Raw genomic sequence first — 20,415 nt, forward strand, 5'->3', positions numbered from 1 at the left:
TCCGTAATGTTTGCTTGTCATTTGTTTAAGAATAACAAAAAAACTGCTGTTGCACAACTACAGAAAAATATTTTCTTTTTAAAAGCACATCGCTAAATGATTATTGATTTTTATTAACGTTATATGTTGAATTTGAAAAGCCCTTGATATTTATCACGCATGTTGCACAGTTGCGCTCGTAAGAATGGAGAAGACATGACTGCATCTGCGCAGATGTAAAAAATCAGACTTGATCACCTCCGCTTAAAAAGCTGCGATCTAATCTTGTTTACATGAAATAAATCTGTTCCTGAGCAGATTTAATCTTACGGACCTGTTGCTATGACAGCAACTCCACGATGAGCTTCGAAGAACCAAATAATCCAAGAACAAGAGAAATCAAGCGATGTACCATTATTGACGTGACATCCAGCAGATGTCGCTGTAACCGCGCTAACAGTAACTTGTAACTCCAGTAATCCGCATTAAGTTATACATTTAGATTAGTTAAGAAAGGCATTCATCCCACGCTCTATGTCACATATAATGCTGAAATGCGTTAAATTATATTATTGATTTTACAGTTCCACCCTTTAATACGTTGCCTTCATTTGAACCTTCATTGACGCACGCACTGTAGGCGTGTCAGTCGCGGCGTTGCATGCGGCGGCTGATGATGAAAACGTGTCGCATCTTTAGGACGAAAAAAATCGCAATCGTTTCTGTCAGACGTTTCGTTCTCCTGTACTCGACTGTGCTTCATGTCTTCTACACCCACAGTTAAACTGGTAAGAAATGATTAATGGTTTCTCTCGTTACTTTTTTTATATCGTGATATATAGTTGTGGATCTCACACAAAACACCTCGGGCGCTTTACTGCTATGTTATCACGTACACACTGTTGATATAACTTTAGGCTACAGCCTGTTTGATATTTAGATTAATTTCCCCCACACACACCTACTGATTTAATGACTTTGTGAAGTAGATTGATATAGAACCCCGTTAGTTTGTTAGTTAGTTGTTAGTTCGTCAACATTGGACACCTTTTAACACTAATTCCAGACTAAAATCCATGGTTAAGGTGTCTTTAACTAAAAAAGTTTGCACTAACATGTCATAAAATGATGTTCTCAGCAGGATGGTTACATGTTCCTCAAGCTAAAATATTAACAACACTTAAATATTTACAGTCTGTGCTGCTGGTGCTGACTCTCTATTTCTCTACACATGCATGTATCTTTATCTTAGCAAGCACTTCTTTCTTTCTTTCTTTCTTTCTTTCATTCTTTCTTTCTTTTTTCTTTCTTTCTTTCTTTCTTTCTTTCTTTCTTTCTTTCTTTCTTTCTTTCTTTCTTTCTTTCTTTCTTTCTTTCTTTCTTTCTTTCTTTCTTTCTTGCTGTGTCTTTGTGTTTTAAGAGACTCTCTCTGTGTCAGAGTTATTTAGGGGTGAGCGGGGCACAAACTAACGCAGGGTTAATTGTAACACATACTGTATTTTTTACAGGGCTGATCAATCTATGCTTTTGGTCTTTTTCTCTTACTGTCAGAAGATCTCCTGTGAATTTGTTTTTGTTGATGTTGTTGATGTGGTTTGGTTAAGATATTGAACAAAGAGTGTTTTGAGGCATGGAAGTAAATGTATTCATTTTATGTTTTTTATTTCTGACTTGGGTGTGTAAGTCACCAAATTCAATCTTATATTATTTTAATCTCTGTCTTGTTACCTAAAACATAACAGCATTTTGAAACATGTCAGCAACTCCTAATAAATTATAGCTGGGATTAAAAACATTTTTACACAGCGGGGTTAGTTGTCACACATTAAGTCTCAGGTATACAATGATAATGAAATGAAAACAATGTAAATACTATTCATCAAAATGATAACCGTTAATACAATATCAGGGGAAATAACTCACAATTTGTTTTTTCTACGATCACAAATGCAGAAATAGTTTTAATGTTTTAGTATCCTTACCTTACCGATCTGTTACGTTTTGCTCAAGTCGCGCTGGTAAAGTTGATCCATCAGCTTGGTCATCTGCATTTTCTGGATCAGCTTCGCCTCGTATTGATAAAGTAGTAAAGACGATATTATATCCTGTTGGGAGCTGATCTTTTAAATATGGTAAGCAGTGTTACATTTCTGTCACATTTTTGAGTTACTTGAGTTATTCCAATCGCAATGCATTGGATAGCTGGCCAATCGAAAGACACCGCGCATTCTCAGAATGATGAGTTGTAGAAATCGCCACGTTTTAGGATGTAGGGCAAAGAAGGGCGACAATAATGTATGGTATGTGGAAAATAATCCACGTACCGTACATAAACCACGCAAACACATTGCATTACACCAAATACACAAAAAAAGTTGTTTTTAACAATGCCATAGGGGCTCTTTGTTTTATAGATATTGACATGGTGTATAATGTTTAAAATGTAATACATTTCTCATAATGCCGGGCTCGCAAAATTTGAAAATCTCTGGTAGCCCTTCAGGCAGACACTCCTGAAATGAATTCAAGTAGCCCAAATTAAGAAGACATTACTTTTAATAGCAAATAACACACAAAATAATCAAATTGCAATCATCAATACAAATATTTGCTTCTAACTGAACTGAAATATCAATGTACTTCAGATTCTGAAATATTAACTGAAGTCACAGATAAGAAAATGCCACTCGACATTGTGGGCATAGTGTTCCTCAATTAGTTTTTCCAACGGGCCAAATTTTGCCAATACAAAACCTATAGGGCCACTGACCACTGTGTTTGTTCTGCTATTCTTGTTGTGGTTTTTGATGCTGTTGTTTTTAACAAACAAAAAATCTGTATTTCCCTGCAAGCCAAATGTTCCTGCTCATCTCCACACTGGATATACTCGCAATTTAATATTGCTTCAATGGGTCGCAAAACTCACAGTTTGGATCATACAATGTTTTTTCAGTTACAGATTGGATTATTATAATTGTATTATTATATAATTATAATCATAATTTACAAGAGTCATATGACCCGATTTTATGTTTTCCTTTGTTTTTAGAGTGTTAAAAGATGTCTCTGCACACAAAAGATCTTTAAAGTTGCAAAAATTTAAGTTTCAAATCCAAAGAGATCTTCTTTTTAAAAGTGAAGCCTCATCCAAGCTTACCTAAAACAGCTCGTTCAAACACGCCCATGCAGTTAGACGTCATACTGGTTTGAACATTTGCATAACACCGCCCAAAGATAGAGGGTGTAACTTTCAATTGTGCTGTAGTGTTGTTGTTTTTGCCATGTCGAGTAGAAGCTGTGTTTTCCCCTGCGAAGTTGTTTGCCCTTTTTCGATTGAGTAAACATTAAGAAACCAGGAATTAGGTTTTATTTACAACACAGTTTCAGAACAGTACAATTGTGTGCTGCACAGTTTTTGAAAGGACTACTTTCTAAACACGAGGGAGTACAAGGCAGGATGTACACAAAGGATGTTTCAACTTTGCAACTACATTCTGGTTCTTCTGACTGAAATCCTGTAAGTAGCTGATGTTTTCATATTTAAAGCTATAGGCGGCAACTCTGGAGGATTGAGATGATTTCGAAAGTTTACAATTTTCATGCCCCTCCCACACTACCACCGAGCAACCTCCCATCGAGCTCGTCCTCGTCAGTGTGTGTGTAAGCATACTTAAATTACTTGCATAACACTCAGAAATACAATCAATGGTTGGTAAAGCACAATTGCCTGTCGAAAATAAATGTGGCAAGGTCTGATATTGATCCTGGTTTTATTACGGGCACGGTCACTTTCTATCTTTGTTTCCGTGGTTGTTATGTTCTCCTAGCTCTGGTTGTTAACCGAGGAATAGGGAGTTTGTTAGTGAATGTTCTCTGCGTTTAATCCAACACACCTGTGAATTTCAGGCGGATGCATGTGAAATTGTTATGCACACGACGGGGGATCTGTGGCGTGTGCAGGAACTGTGATTGACAGGCAGATTTTACACAGCCCTGCGCTGATTGGACCAGATGAACCGGGAGCGGTGGATTTTTGCCAACAAAATAACAATAACACGCACTAGGTGGAGGTAGAAGTCGTGCAGTTTTTCTCTCTTAAACAGTCTACCGTAATTCCTCATATAAAGACCGGGGCCTTTATTTACCTAAACTGCCGAAGGTAACAGGCTTTTATTTGAAGCAGGCTTTTATTAGAGACAGGCCTTTATTTTTTAAAAATTCCATCTGTTTGATAATTGTTTTAAATTAGCCGTTGAATTAAAAGTGATAGCGTTTTAGTGGATAGAGATCATTCATTTTTTAACTGTATATTTTTTTCAAGGTTGTTGAAAAGTCCGTCACTAGCATTAAATGAGACCCATCCAATATAGCTACTGCCATCTACTGGCAGCTGTGCATTATGATGAACTTGAATGCATTTAGGAGATAACACCGCGCTCACATTATCCAAACCGTGCCCCCGTGCGATCGTCCCCCCTCCCTACTCCATGCACGTACTCACACTGTACTTTTATCAATCTGAGCTCGGGCGCACTTTCGTCATTTGAATGCATTTGTTTTGAGCAAAGCAGGAGGTAAAGCACTCTCTTAACACTAAAACCCATCGTAATGTTAAGTCTGTGTTTTTTATTCAGAGTCGTATGAAGCCCTCTCACATGCCTATGATATCGCTTGGTGGATCTGTCGCGTGTGCACTGTATTTATTCACTAGCCCTGCTGCGCGCATTAAAAGGTTTAAACGAAGGCAGATGAAGGTGAGTGCTCGCGCTCGCTCCTTTTGAAATGCACTCACACAAGTAAGCTCTCACCTCATTTTCCCCCGGCCTTAATTTGAGACCGGCCTTTATTTGTCCGAGATGACCACGTCCCCGGCCACTATCAGAGGCCCGGCGTTTATTTGAATTCTGGCTTTTATTTGAGGAATTACTGTAATTTATGTTGTTATATCGGAGCATAGTGTCGGTTTCAGTGAATATAAAAATATTGCAGCTTTAGAGAATTTCATACTGACTATTTAAACACGAGTTTTGAGCTGTGACTGGCTGTGACATGCCTGTGTTTTCATATTTAAAAAATTTTTTACTAACGCTTCAAACGCTAGTTTTGAGCAGTGTAGAGTAGCGCTTGTTTGTCGTTTCTACAATCACAAATGCAGACATGGTTTTAATTTTTTAATATCCTTACCTTATCAATCTGTTACGTTCTGCTCACATTGCGCTGGTAAAGCTGATCGATCAGCTTAGTCATCTGTGTTTTCTGGATCAGATTCAGGCTCATATTGATAAGGTAGTAAAGACGCTAGTATCTTCTGTGCGGCTTTTGCTTTGCTTTGGGAGCTCATCTTCAAAATATAGTAAGGAGCGTCACATTTCCAATTATGTAGTTGAGGTATTTGGCCAATCACAACAATCAGTGTTACTAAGTACTATCGTAAGATTTTAATGTTTAAATGTTTGGTTACACTAACTGCACTATTTAAGGTGAAAACGGAATAAAAATACTTTATTCGCCAGTCAATTGATGACCCTAACTCGTTTACAGAAGTGTTTGGTTAGTTCTGTCCACATTGCAGCGCAACCCTTGGAGATTTCAAACTAAAAAAATGGTCTGCAAGGTTTATAAAAGTTTACATTTACGAGGGCCTAAAACTCCAGAGTACGGTGGATGCCAGGCATAACTGTAGCCGTTTTAAAAAAAGAAAATACACGGATGTGTAAACATCCAGTCTAAGACAGATGGGTAAATGTGTATTTATAGTGTGTGTGTGTGTGTGTGTGCACACGCACAGAGACACAAGGTCTAGCTGTATGTTTTAAATTCGATTGATTTAGCAGATGTTTTATCCAAATCAACTTCCATCAGTGGAACAGAACTGAGTGATTTATCCGCTGAACAACTGAAGTGAAGAAAGCAGATCAGATCATCTCTTTTATAACCAGTGGAAACTTTTATTTGCTGCTGTCTGTATATGTGTGCACATATGACTTTATACTTGCCCACAACTCACTTTCAGTTTGACTCACTTTCAGTTTGTGAACCACACACACAAATACGTATTGCAAAGCAAACAAAAAAATGAGCAGCAACAGAACTGTGTCACTGGTGAAAAAGCAACAGAACTGACTTGAGGCTGGACGATATGGCCAAAATTTCTATCACCCATAACCTACAAACTTCTGAACAAATGAATTTGCCAAGTCTATGAAGCCTCCTCCTATAAAACAATATAATATTTTTAAAAAATTGTATAAATTGATGTTTATCTTTAATTTGTATTTAACCTTCATACAAAATGAAATGTAAACTCCCTGTCAAATAAACAGCTTTAATATGAATAAGTTTCACCTGAACATCAGTCAGTGATAAATGCTGTAATGCAAGGCTCTCAAACTAATGGATAATTCTAATAACTAATTCTTCAGTCACAGTATTAACTTTTGTAGTTCCATAGTTTTGATCAATTTGCTGTTATAGTAATATATGGAAAAATATTAATTAATAGCCTAAGGGAAAGTGACCCTTAAACTTTTGATAGTAGGCTGTTTAATGTTACATAAGATATAGGGATGTAACTACAGTTCACAGTACGATATTTTGCGATACAAAAAATGCCACAATGTGTATAATAGCATGGTGGCGGCTCTTTGGAGTGTCATGTGTGTTTGTTGCCAATGTTGCCATCCCATTTAACGCTGCAGTTTTACAAGGACCCAACCCTGTTAACCCTCACGAGGACACTGGCATCCTAAAGAGTACTTTATTTACATGAATTCAAACTATACAGCATTAAAAAGCGTTAAGCGTATTTTTGACCTTTATTTTATTCAGAAAATCCTATAGTGACAGTAGTGTCTTCATTTTTTTCAGGAGTTATGCATTTGCATTTTATTTTTAAGTATGACCCTCATTCGCTGTCATTGAGAAAAATCCTCCTGCATGGTTGTCATGAAAGCACTCATCAACTCATTGTTCATTTTTTTATTAAAAGTGTGCATATTTGGAGAAATATTTATTCCATTTTACATATTTACTTTAAATTTCTGCAGGGATGTGTAGTGTTTAATCCATATTTATTCCAGACGTAGTAGAGATCGCCACTTTACACTTTACAGGCAAAGGAAGATGTTGTGATGTTTTAAAGCATGGAGACTATAAACACGATTGAGATGATATATGGTTTATCTGTGTTCTTCACGCTATGTCGGGTATTTTATAACAATACTGTCTGTATATTTATAATGCTATGCTAATCAAGCATAAATAACATAGAAAACTCTTTTATAGAACTATTTTATCTCATTTTGTGATCAGAAGACACACCAGATCACGCACGGTTGTTCTATTTAGGTAACATTAAGCTTCATTTTGAAAGAAAGGCATTTGATATAAAGAAATGAGGGATTAAAACCCTGAATAGAAATTTGTGCATAATAATAATAATAAAAAACTTTTTTCAATGTAACATTGCTGTACTTTGGGTTTATGTTCAAGACGATTTTCTTTATAAGAATTAGGCTCTGGCTCGGACTTGATTGTATGTGGTTCATTACCTAATGCCAGGACCGGGGCTTGACATGTGTGGCTACATTTACTCTGTTTATCGGACGGGTCACTCGCCTATCTTGGCGCTTCTGACTGCAACAACCCACGCGTTTTTTTAAACGCACACACCCGTACAGGAATATCTGGACCACGGCCAATCAAAGGGAGGGGTCCGCCCTTCACTATCTCTGATTGGGTTATACCACAACATGGACCTAATCTGTGCTTGTTGTTGAACCAGGGGAACTTTCAGAGAGAGAGGCGCACCATTGAGAAATTAGGGCGCATGTGAGCTGACTCTTTTGTCAGTGGTGAAAAGGCAACAGAGCTGACTCTTTTGTCAGTGGTGAAAAAGCAACAGTGCTGACTCTTTTGTCAGTGGTGAAAAGGCAACAGAGCTGATTCTTGTGTCAGTGGTGAAAAGGCAACAGAGCTGACTCTTTTGTCAGTGGTGAAAAAGCAACAGTGCTGACTCTTTTGTCAGTGGTGAAAAAGCAACAGTGCTGACTCTTTTGTCAGTGGTGAAAAGGCTACAGAGCTGATTCTTGTGTCAGTGGTGAAAAGGCAACAGAGCTGATTCTTGTGTCAGTGGTGAAAAGGCAACAGAGCTGACTCTTGTGTCAGTGGTGAAAAGGCAACAGAGCTGACTCTTTTGTCAGTGGTGAAAAGGCAACAGAGCTGACTCTTTTGTCAGTGGTGAAAAAGCAACAGTGCTGACTCTTTTGTCAGTGGTGAAAAGGCAACAGAGCTGACTCTTTTGTCAGTGGTGAAAAAGCAACAGTGCTGACTCTTTTGTCAGTGGTGAAAAGGCTACAGAGCTGATTCTTGTGTCAGTGGTGAAAAGGCAACAGAGCTGATTCTTGTGTCAGTGGTGAAAAGGCAACAGAGCTGACTCTTGTGTCAGTGGTGAAAAGGCAACAGAGCTGACTCTTGTGTCAGTGGTGAAAAGGCAACAGAGCTGACTCTTTTGTCAGTGGTGAAAAGGCAACAGAGCTGACTCTTTTGTCAGTGGTGAAAAGGCAACAGAGCTGACTCTTTTGTCAGTGGTGAAAAAGCAACAGTGCTGACTCTTTTGTCAGTGGTGAAAAGGCAACAGAGCTGATTCTTGTGTCAGTGGTGAAAAGGCAACAGAGCTGACTCTTGTGTCAGTGGTGAAAAGGCAACAGAGCTGACTCTTTTGTCAGTGGTGAAAAGGCAACAGAGCTGACTCTTTTGTCAGTGGTGAAAAAGCAACAGAGCTGATTCTTGTGTCAGTGGTGAAAAGGCAACAGAGCTGATTCTTGTGTCAGTGGTGAAAAGGCAACAGAGCTGATTCTTGTGTCAGTGGTGAAAAGGCAACAGAGCTGATTCTTGTGTCAGTGGTGAAAAGGCAACAGAGATGAGTCTTGTGTCAGTGGTGAAAAGGCAACAGAGCTGATTCTTGTGTCAGTGGTGAAACGGCAACAGAGCTGACTCTTTTGTCAGTGGTGAAAAGGCAACAGAGCTGATTCTTGTGTCAGTGGTGAAAAGGCAACAGAGCTGATTCTTGTGTCAGTGGTGAAAAGGCAACAGAGCTGACTCTTGTGTCAGTGGTGAAAAGGCAACAGAGCTGACTCTTTTGTCAGTGGTGAAAAGGCAACAGAGCTGACTCTTTTGTCAGTGGTGAAAAGGCAACAGAGCTGACTCTTTTGTCAGTGGTGAAAAAGCAACAGTGCTGACTCTTTTGTCAGTGGTGAAAAGGCAACAGAGCTGATTCTTGTGTCAGTGGTGAAAAGGCAACAGAGCTGATTCTTGTGTCAGTGGTGAAAAGGCAACAGAGCTGACTCTTGTGTCAGTGGTGAAAAGGCAACAGAGCTGACTCTTGTGTCAGTGGTGAAAAGGCAACAGACCTGAGTCTTGTGTCAGTGGTGAAAAGGCACCAGAGCTGATTCTTGTGTCAGTGGTGAAAAGGCAACAGAGCTGATTCTTGTGTCAGTGGTGAAAAGGCAACAGAGCTGATTCTTGTGTCAGTGGTGAAAAGGCAACAGAGCTGATTCTTGTGTCAGTGGTGAAAAGGCAACAGAGCTGATTCTTGTGTCAGTGGTGAAAAGGCAACAGAGCTGATTCTTGTGTCAGTGGTGAAAAGGCAACAGAGCTGATTCTTGTGTCAGTGGTGAAAAGGCAACAGAGCTGACTCTTTTGTCAGTGGTGAAAAGGCAACAGAGCTGATTCTTGTGTCAGTGGTGAAAAGGCAACAGAGCTGATTCTTGTGTCAGTGGTGAAAAGGCAACAGAGCTGATTCTTGTGTCAGTGGTGAAAAGGCAACAGAGCTGACTCTTGTGTCAGTGGTGAAAAGGCAACAGAGCTGACTCTTGTGTCAGTGGTGAAAAGGCAACAGAGCTGACTCTTTTGTCAGTGGTGAAAAGGCAACAGAGCTGACTCTTTTGTCAGTGGTGAAAAGGCAACAGAGCTGATTCTTGTGTCAGTGGTGAAAAGGCAACAGAGCTGATTCTTGTGTCAGTGGTGAAAAGGCAACAGAGCTGATTCTTGTGTCAGTGGTGAAAAGGCAACAGAGCTGATTCTTGTGTCAGTGGTGAAAAGGCAACAGAGCAGATTCTTGTGTCAGTGGTGAAAAGGCAACAGAGCAGATTCTTGTGTCAGTGGTGAAAAGGCAACAGAGCTGACTCTTGTGTCAGTGGTGAAAAGGCAACAGAGCTGACTCTTTTGTCAGTGGTGAAAAGGCAACAGAGCTGACTCTTTTGTCAGTGGTGAAAAGGCAACAGAGCTGAGTCTTGTGTCAGTGGTGAAAAGGCAACAGAGCTGATTCTTGTGTCAGTGGTGAAAAGGCAACAGAGCTGATTCTTGTGTCAGTGGTGAAAAGGCAACAGAGCTGATTCTTGTGTCAGTGGTGAAAAGGCAACAGAGCTGATTCTTGTGTCAGTGGTGAAAAGGCAACAGAGCTGATTCTTGTGTCAGTGGTGAAAAGGCAACAGAGCTGATTCTTGTGTCAGTGGTGAAAAGGCAACAGAGCTGACTCTTTTGTCAGTGGTGAAAAGGCAACAGAGCTGATTCTTGTGTCAGTGGTGAAAAGGCAACAGAGCTGATTCTTGTGTCAGTGGTGAAAAGGCAACAGAGCTGATTCTTGTGTCAGTGGTGAAAAGGCAACAGAGCAGATTCTTGTGTCAGTGGTGAAAAGGCAACAGAGCTGATTCTTGTGTCAGTGGTGAAAAGGCAACAGAGCTGATTCTTGTGTCAGTGGTGAAAAGGCAACAGAGCTGACTCTTTTGTCAGTGGTGAAAAAGCAACAGTGCTGACTCTTTTGTCAGTGGTGAAAAAGCATCAGAGCTGATTCTTGTGTCAGTGGTGAAAAGGCAACAGAGCTGACTCTTGTGTCAGTGGTGAAAAGGCAACAGAACTGACTCTTTTGTCATTGGTGAAAAGGTAAAAAACTGATTCTTTTGTCAGTGTTGAAAAGGCAACAGTGCTGACCCTTGTGTCACTGGTAAATAGGCAACAGAACTGACTCTTTTGTCAGTGGTGAAAAGGCAACAGAACTGACTCTTTTGTCATTGGTGAAAAGGCAAAAAAATTGATTCTTTTGTCAGTGTTGAAAAGACAACAGTGCTGACCCTTGTTTTGCTGGTGAAAAGGCAACAGAACTGACTCTTTTGTCATTGGTGAAAAGGCAACAGAACTGACTCTTTTGTCATTGGTGAAAAGGCAAAAAAATTGATTCTTTTGTCAGTGTTGAAAAGACAACAGTGCTGACCCTTGTTTTGCTGGTGAAAAGGCAACAGAGCTGACTCTTGTGTCAGTGGTGAAAAGGCAACAGAGCTGACTCTTGTTTTGTTGCCTACTCCCATCACTGGTAATGGCAAAACAGTCTTTAAAAAACAGCATGAAAAAGAACCGTGTTAAGATTGTGAAATCGTAATTTAGCTTAAACCCTATTGTGATATGATTCCCCCCCATATCGTTCACCCCTAAATAAAAGTACAATATCTCTCTCCGTTGCGCGCACGCACACACAGGGACGGCTATTAGCTATTCCTTTTCAGATATGATATTATACCCAAAACTGCCTCAAAACCACACTTTAGGTGACTTTTCACTGTGGGCCATTTTTTAATAACAGAATTTAAATTTTCTACAAGAAACAACAATCTCATCAGATGTTTACATACAGAGGTGTTAACATGCTGTGTACTAATTGACTTATTTTTTATTCTGCTTGATTCAAGCCAGGTGTAACTGTGGACATTGGCATGCAATAGATCTGCAAAATCAAAACAATGCAAAATCTGCTTCTGTATTTGCCTTCAAATTTCAAGCTGACAATAGCCATTTAACATTTTGTCTAAGGAAATCTGTCTTTTGTTTATCTTATGCAGCCCAGTGGTTTTACCGTGTTGGGAGATGTCTGATGTTATAATCAGCACCACATCTATGGAAGACATACGACTTAGTCCCAGCAAAGACCATCTCACCTTTCAGGTAATGCCCAATCCTCTCTAATAAGTGTCATTGGAGTTAGGCCAGATTTATATATTAGATTAGATTAGATTCAACTTTATTGTCATTGCACGTGAGGTACAGGGCACGAAATGCAGTTAGCATCTAACCAGAAGTGCAATAAAAACAGTAAGTACAGAATATATAAGATCTTCAATATTAGGCATATTAAGATGACTGCTTCTGGTATGATTAATCTTGAAACTTACAGTCATGTTTGAGACAATCATAGCTGCTGTGTTTTTGAATGTTTGAGAACCACTGGTCAAAGATATGCTAACAAAATACTTTTGCCTCTCATTGGAAGGCTATTTTAAAATGCTGAAATGTTCAGCATGTTCTTCTAATGTTATTGTTAAGAGCGCAACGGGCTGCAGTATAAGAGTACCAAACAGCAGAACCTACTTATTCCAAATAATTTCCTAACCACACACACACACACACACACACACACACACACACACACACACACACACACACACACACACACACACACACACACACACATTATCATGTTGTTTACACTGGGCCTGTAGCTCGGATTGTGCTATTGGTTTCCCATGTGTGTCACTCAAGGTCACTGTGCTAAAATACACTATTACTTCATCCAGAATTCAGGTGAAAAGAGACATTTGGACAGTCACACAAAAAAGAATGATGAAACGAGCAAATGACAGATTAGCACACACTGTACAAAATTTGCTGTAATTATGCATCTGGTTGCCAGTAACTTACTGTAGAAGATAAAGATTGAAAATGTTTCATGTTCATTTAACTTTGAACAAACTGTTGCTAGTAAATAACATAAATGTAAAATCTACAGTAAGTTACTGGCAGCTAGTTGCCAGTAATACCCAGTAATACTGTAATTTCTACAGAATTTTTTTACAGTGCACAGATATGTGCGTTGAATCATTAGAGAAAAATAAATGTAATGGTGGGGTGACATTGCATATCGTTTATTGGTCAATCAATCTACATTTATTTTTATAGCTTTTTACAGTGTTACACAAAAACAGAAATAGCAGAACCACAAAAATTTATGTAATGTTAAATTATGTACTTAGTGATTATGTTCTAAAGAAAGATGTCAATAAAGATGTTGGTTTGGATGCAAAGAAAAGCTTATGGTGAAGGTTTATAATTTTATATTGATTTAAGAACTGCCAGGTCTGATTGTGTGGCAAATCAATGATTTGGTCAAGTTACCGATTTCAGCTATAACCAGTGGCAGCCGGAGGAGGCATAAAAGCAAAATATGTGTTTGATGTGTCAGGTGTTGCTCGCCATGTCAAAATATTTGTTTGGTGCATCATGGGAACACATGTGCATTGCATGTCATGTCCAATTACGCGCCTGCTGCACAGGGTTCATGATAAAGGAGTTTGCATACCCCGTAAACCACACCCTCATCTCGGACACTTCTATTTGATGCTGACTCTGAGGTATCTGTGGCTGATGGTCCAAAATGTGATTTTATTTGTTTTGGGTTGATCAAACCAGCAGATTTTGGTCTCATAAATCTATTATTTGTTTCTTTTATTTATGTTTAGTCTCTTTTGTTGCTATTTTTTTGGCGAATGTAAAAGTTAAATTCCATTACTATATAAGAAACAGATTTTCTATTTAATCTTAATGCTGTACTAGAGCACTGTCTCTTTTTACTGGACTGGGTTCTTGTCAGTACTATGAAATAGTACCGACAAGAAATAGACTAACTCTTTTCCCACCAGCGTTTTTTTATGTTAAGTTGCCAGCCAGCGCCAGCATTGTTTATGATTTTCACAAAAGTTTAATGCCTTCCAGAAAATGTTGCTCTTTGAGCTATGGAAATAATTGAGACATGGAAAGTCTTTAAAAAACTGTTTGTTTCATTCATGATCAGTGGAGGAATGATGTGGGGACGAAATGGTGAAGTGATTACTGTTAAGATACTAGTAGAATATATCACGGCAATCAGCCAGTCAGATTTGAGAACCAGAAAGAACTGTTGTGTTATATTTATTTATTTATTTACAGTACTGTACAAAAGGGTTAAGCCATCATCACCAGCTTTGTTGTTTAAGCAAAGTTTTAATGTCCATCTATATTTATTTTTCACGCTTTTTATTAAGATATAAACAGAATATACAGGAAATATGTACACAAAATTAAAACCAAAACTATTCAGTGGTGTCCTATCTGAATGAATACATCTCGTAATACCATCATGATGTCACAGCAATAAAAACACATTAACAGTTTAACTGCAAAGTAAAATGGAAATGATTGTATTTTACACCTCAAGGAATAATAGTCAAATTGTACTTAATTAAAAAGGACACTACAAAATGAGACGCAAACGAATAATATACAGAAGCCGTTTGAAAGGTATTTAAACAAAGTCAAGCTCTTTTTTTGCGTAAGAAATCACATAAATGGTTCTTGAAAAAGCTTACAAAGTGTTTAGAATAATCAAATTTCTTTGTTGACAGTCTATTATTCAAAGACAATGCAAAGAGTTTTTCAAAGGTTTGCTATTAAAAAGTGATATTGACATAATTTACATTTTACAAATATTATTATATATTATAATTTGGACATATGATGCTGGCCCGAGAATTTTCGAGTGTTTGTTGTATCACCTCCCACCTCTAGAATGGTTGCATATGTGCACTGGAACAATCCTTCCTAAAATGCATTAAACTTTCGTTTACAAAGATGTGAAACTCACAGAGTGGTCAGGGGTGTTCACTGATATGCTTACACAAAAATCGCTGCAAAAGTACAGTACATTTACAGAAATATTGTAGTTTTGTGAACCTTAAAATAGCTCTGCGGCCCTCTGATGAAATTTCAATCTTAGAAATGGCCCCAAGCCAGTTTGAGTTTGAGACCCCTGGTTTAAGAGATCCTGCATCTGCCTGCTATTGCTCAAGTGGAAGAGGAGTTTACCCTTAATACTTGACACTTCAGCTTATACTTTTATACAGTTTTTAATACTACATACACATTTCCTGTATTTTCTGCTTGTATTCTAATAAAGAGACTGATATATAATTTTATACAACAGTTCTTTCTGGTCCCGAATCTGATTGGCTAAGAGCTATGCAATATTGTACTGATAACGGCACAGTAACCGCTTCACCTTTCGTATCATTCCGCCTAGGGCTGGGCGATTTGACCTAAAATCAAAACCTCGGTTAATCTAACATTTGACATCGGTTACGATTAATAAACGATTATTTTTTTGCTTCATAGTTCACTGACAAGGTTGGAAAGTTTAGGGCACACCTTAAATCAGCCTGCAATGCAATTATTCACATTTTTCCCAAAATAACTGCATTACTGAAAAATATTAAATAGACTTAACTCTATGCAGATGATGTCATTATGTACAATTGATGAAACTTTCAGAATGGGAAGTTATGAACCAAAGAATCATACAACCCCCATGACTAATTATAGACATAAGATACATACATAATAAGTTGTATCCAGATAGCATATTGTAATGAGATGAGTAGTGCAAAATACATACTTGGACTGTATCCTTTACACGTTTCTTGTATTCAATCCATTTTTTCTTAACTGGGCACTGATGTCTAAGACATTTATTCTCATCTGTAATGCTTTTGGTGTTAATGTAGACTAGAAGTTCTCCCGTTCTCTCTCTCCGTCATCTCTGAAGTGTCTAATTAAACTCACGCGGGCGCGTCTTTTCGCGGTTTTGAGTGAGTGAGATGTGATGACATTACCCGGGCTGCTTAGAGACCCATCGGTAGATTAAACTGAGCGCGTGTGCGGTAAAAACCTGACCGCGCATTCCGTATTTTTGTCACAGGTGCCTGCACATTCGCGAGTACTTCTTAAAAAAAAAGTACTGTGCTTCTTTTGGGCACTAGATGATCCTGCTGCTCTGTTAAACAGTGTTTGAGTTCTCCTCCATGTTTCGCTGTGCCACTGACAGGACGGGGCGGAGTTACGCAACATCACACGCAGCAGTTTGTTTTTAAAGGGAAAGTATTAACAGGATTAAAAACCGAAATAACCGACATGATAAAATAATGTCGGTTAGAGGTTCTGAATTTCGGTTTCGGTTATTTTTCGTTTAATCGCCCAGCCCTAATTCCGCCACCTAGTGAATGGAGGTCCTAAACAGGCTCATCTCTTAATGGAAAAACACAGACGCAATGTTTTTAAACACTCTCCGTGTGTCTTATTAGTTCACTAGCTCGTAAATCAGTTGGTGAATCCCAATCGGAAGTTATTATTCCGTTAAAGATCAGCACTCTTGGATGTTACGTTAAAGTTAATGGGATTAATGTCTTGTCACATCGTGTGGACACTTGGAAAGAGGGATATAAACACTTGTTTTTTCTTCTGGAGCTATATCTCTTATCAGAACGTGAGGTAATCACCGCAGCTTTTAAATGTGGACATTGATCATTTACTTTATCGTGACGTGACTATTAAAACATGTTATGAGAATATCGCCACTGGTATAACGTTATTTATAAGCAGCATGCAAAAACATCTCTCTGACACTTATAAAAAAACGTTTTGTATAGTACTGACAAGAACAAAGTTTAATAATCGAGTGCTCGTATCGCGTTAAGATGAAATGGTAAACCAATAGTAACATTATATAAATATAGCTTTATTAACTTTTACAGCGCGCCAAAACAATAACAACACAAAAGACTCTAAATATGAATAAGAAAACAAGTAATAGTTTCATCATAACACCAAATACTGCTGATTTGATCTCATTTTGACCATCAAAAACAAACAAGGCGAATATCAGAGCCAGGGAATCCCTGTCAGAGATGTAGCCCAGAGAGGGCGGTGGTCAGCGGGGCGAGTGAACACTGATGTCCGCTCATGCTTTGGTTCTCATTCGTACTGAATCTCACTAAGCAAACGTTCAAACAGGCGCTATCTTTACTAATCGACTGCAGATTTAAATATAATAAATATATATTCTCGACTGAACTAATCTTAAAACTACACTTTGTGACCAAGAAACGGTAATATAAAGAAACGCCTATCGGTCCATTGAGTTATTATGAGATTCACAGCAGCCGAAAGTGTTACCTGTCATTCTGGCAGCCCTCAATTCCGTGGCGGAAGAAGTAGTTCTCAAACAAAGAGGCTTTTAAAATTACTCCGTTGTTGTTTTCTAATTTTCGTTTTTCATACATGTGCCGTCGAACTGTTGTATAAAATAGTAATCATATATTTAAGCAATATCGCTTGAGTAGGAGTGTGATATAGCTCTATATCATCACGGTTGTGATTGCCTTCGGCACTCGGCCTACGACTTCGTGCCTCTGGCCTAATCACAGCCGTGATGATATAGAGCTATATCACACTCCTACTCGAGCGATATTGCTTAAATATATGATTACTGTACAATTGCAACAACAAAAAAATCTAATTCTTGCATGGTGGCCTAAGACTTTTGCACAGTATTGTATGTACATAAGAGATATTATGTTTGATTATGCTGTTGCTACAGCATCGCACAATCGGAACACTTAATGTATGAAGGGTTTTGTCTTTTCTCCCCTCAGATTTTTCCGGACCCCTCTGACTTTGAACGCTGCTGTAAGTTGAAAGATCGACTCCCATCCATCGTGGTAGAAGCAACAGAGGGAGATGTGGAGAGTGGGGAGCTCCGCTGGCCTCCAGAGGAGTTTCTTGTGAGCGAAGAAGAAGAAGATGAGGAGCTGCATGATGAAGACGTGCAGAATGTACAAATACAGAACTCTCCACATTAGAGAGCATCGAACTGACTGTGTCTTTTACACAAACGCATGCACAACATAGACCTTTTTTCAGATAGTAAAGTTTTTTATGGGCAGAGTTTAGGTGGAGACTGAAAGACTGCTAACGGATTAACGCTAGCTAGTTAAGTTTTGTAAGTTTGTATGGTAACTCTTTACAATAAGGTTGTATTTGTTAATAGTAAAATGCATAAGCTAACATACAGTAACAATAAGCAATATGGTTTTTCAAAATGTATTAATCTTTGTCAATGTTTGCTTATGCCAACACAATTATTTATGTTTGTTCATGGTGCATTACCGAATTTAAAAAAATACAACTTTGAGAAGTAAATGCTGAAACTACACAAACTAAGGTTAATAAATGAAGTAGAAGTATTGTTACAAATACAACCTTACTGTAAAGTGTTACTGTCTTTAAACAATGACTTTGTTTTATCTGACAAGTACACACACTGTCCAGGACCGCAGATGCTATTTGAAAATTGACATTGGCACTAAAATACACACACTAATTCACAAATGGGATAGATTAAATTACACACACACTTTTAACATTACACACTGAAATAAAAATGCATGGATACACTTAACAGACACATGTCTGGTCTTTTATCCAGACCCAAACCAAAACATATGGGATAGTTTTTTTTAAAACTCATGCACTTCTTGCCTTCAGTGTTTCAAACCTGTGTGTGTGTGTGTGTGTGTGTGTGTGTGTGTGTGTGTGTGTGTGTGTGTGTGTGTGTGTGTGTGTGTGTGTGTGTGTGTCTTTTGTTTCATGATGTGAAAGGTTTCAAATGTTTTGGAGGTATCATTTCATTATTCAGGTTCGGGTTATTTGTACGCGAATGGGGTAAATTTCACTGTATAGTTAGTTTTTGTCTTTACAGTCTCTCTTGACTGACACTGTGTTACAGATGGATGCAGGACAGAGGAACATCTATTGTTTCGAGTGTATTACATGTAGTACAGTCTGAACCAGCCCACAACACCACAGGCCTCTTTGTCTATTGTCTATTTTATCTTCACAATCTAAATGTTAACAGGAAACAAGTCATCTTTGGGTTAGTAATGCAAGATGAAGACACCAAAAGCAAAACTTAATACTTTCCCAATACGTCCGTTGTGAATTGGATGTTCACCCATGCAATGTGATATATTGTGTTTCTCTGAATGTATCTCTCAGTGTTCAGGGTCTGTTACCTGTTTGTGCAGCATTTGTACATCTGACTGTTTAACGCTCAGGGAGGAAAGTGAACCTTTTTTCAGATTTTGTACGCACACCACTTTTTCTCTGTGACTGTGAGAGTTTGTAAATAAAAATGATTATCCAAGTGTTTTCCAGTTGTATGCGTGCATGAAGGTGATGTGGTTAACAAATGGGCTTTAGTGACAATTTTCAAAAACTAGGTGAGTGCTTTTTTTGAGGGTCACAGCGTTATGAGCATTTGTCATCGGACACAGAAAATCTCTAATCTCTTATCCTTTACTGTTACTCTTCAAAAGATGTACTTTTTTAAAAGCTGTTAAATGGCAGGCTGTGACTTCCTACAAGACATTTTGCGTAATGAGCAAGCATGCATACCGATTGCATTGAGCTAACCGCATGTTGCCTTCCTGTCTCCCTAGACAACTTTGAATTTAGCAAACTTCCTCTAAACACAAAATCTAAATGCTGGTTAATCTCTGAGTCGACTTGTTTGACAGGACGTCCTGATGTAATGTTAGTGTTTCTGTAACTGTAAGCATTTACAGCTTACACAGAATTTGTCAGGCATTTCTTACTTTGTAACAGCAACTTTTCTGGAAAAAAACATGTACAGATTTCATGTGATTAGTTGCAAAATACATTCTGCATCTAAGGATACATGAACCACTTTTACTTAATGGTAAAACAATGCAGTCACACACAACATCATGCATGGAAATAAAACTTTTCATGTACTCTTATAGGTCTCTAAAGCCCAGCACGCAAAGGTTGTGATCTAATAAAAACAAACTTGATGAGAGAATTGGCTTGCAGGGTGGGATCTGAGGATGATTCATGTACGCGCACTTGCCGGTGATTTGTAATTTATAAAGGGAACATTGCTTTGTTTTTTAAGTCTTAATATGTTTTAGCGTATGCCATTTTTGTCTTTTGTGCATATGTACACTTTTAGTAAGGATCCTACGCACAGTTTTATAAATGAGACCCCAGGTCTCTTCCAAGAGACTAAACAAATAAGATGAGATTTTGGCCTTTCAACAGTTTTTGCTTGCACAACTGTAGTTGACAGTATATCATTTATTTTACAACAGCAACAGCTGTGAGGCCAGAAGAAGTAGTTGTTCCCTTCTATATTGAAGGGGTTTTATATTCAGCAGTCAACAGACAACCTTTTAAAAAATAATAAATCCTTATATAAGTTTGTGGATTTGCTTGAGCTAGATATAGCTATTGAACATACATAAAATGTGTAGGTAGACATGTAGTGAAACTTTCAGCATTGTCAAATGCTAAAACTAATTGTTCAGATAGAAAGAGCTTAAAAACAAAAACTTTAAAATGACACCAAGACCATGTCTATGGATTCAAGAATAACAAAATACTGGCCATTTGAAACTAGAAAGTCATCACTTTATTTTTTCCCATTGTTTTCCATTTTCCACT

At 38.2% G+C, this 20,415-nt stretch overlaps 1 protein-coding gene across 1 annotated transcript; it reads left to right on the forward strand.

Moving 5' to 3' along the window:
- The first annotated feature begins 580 nt into the window (after positions 1-580).
- On the forward strand, positions 581-19,101 carry lbh (LBH regulator of WNT signaling pathway). The gene is made up of 3 exons (XM_055170278.2): positions 581-767; positions 11,871-11,973; positions 17,547-19,101. Exons 2-3 carry the CDS (start codon positions 11,896-11,898, stop codon positions 17,751-17,753), a joined length of 285 nt encoding a protein of 94 aa, XP_055026253.1. The 5' UTR covers positions 581-767; positions 11,871-11,895; the 3' UTR covers positions 17,754-19,101.
- The last annotated feature ends 1,314 nt before the right edge of the window (positions 19,102-20,415 follow it).

Source organism: Misgurnus anguillicaudatus, chromosome 11 (genome assembly GCF_027580225.2).
Source record: "Misgurnus anguillicaudatus chromosome 11, ASM2758022v2, whole genome shotgun sequence".
NCBI lineage: Eukaryota > Metazoa > Chordata > Actinopteri > Cypriniformes > Cobitidae > Misgurnus > Misgurnus anguillicaudatus.

Excerpts from the sequence above, each read along its gene's own strand:
- lbh (XM_055170278.2), top strand. The coding sequence starts at position 11,896 with ATGTCTGATGTTATAATCAGCACCACATCTATGGAAGACATACGACTT. Across the intron at positions 11,974-17,546 it reads AAGACCATCTCACCTTTCAG|ATTTTTCCGGACCCCTCTGA; the intron begins GTAATGCCCAAT and ends TTCTCCCCTCAG.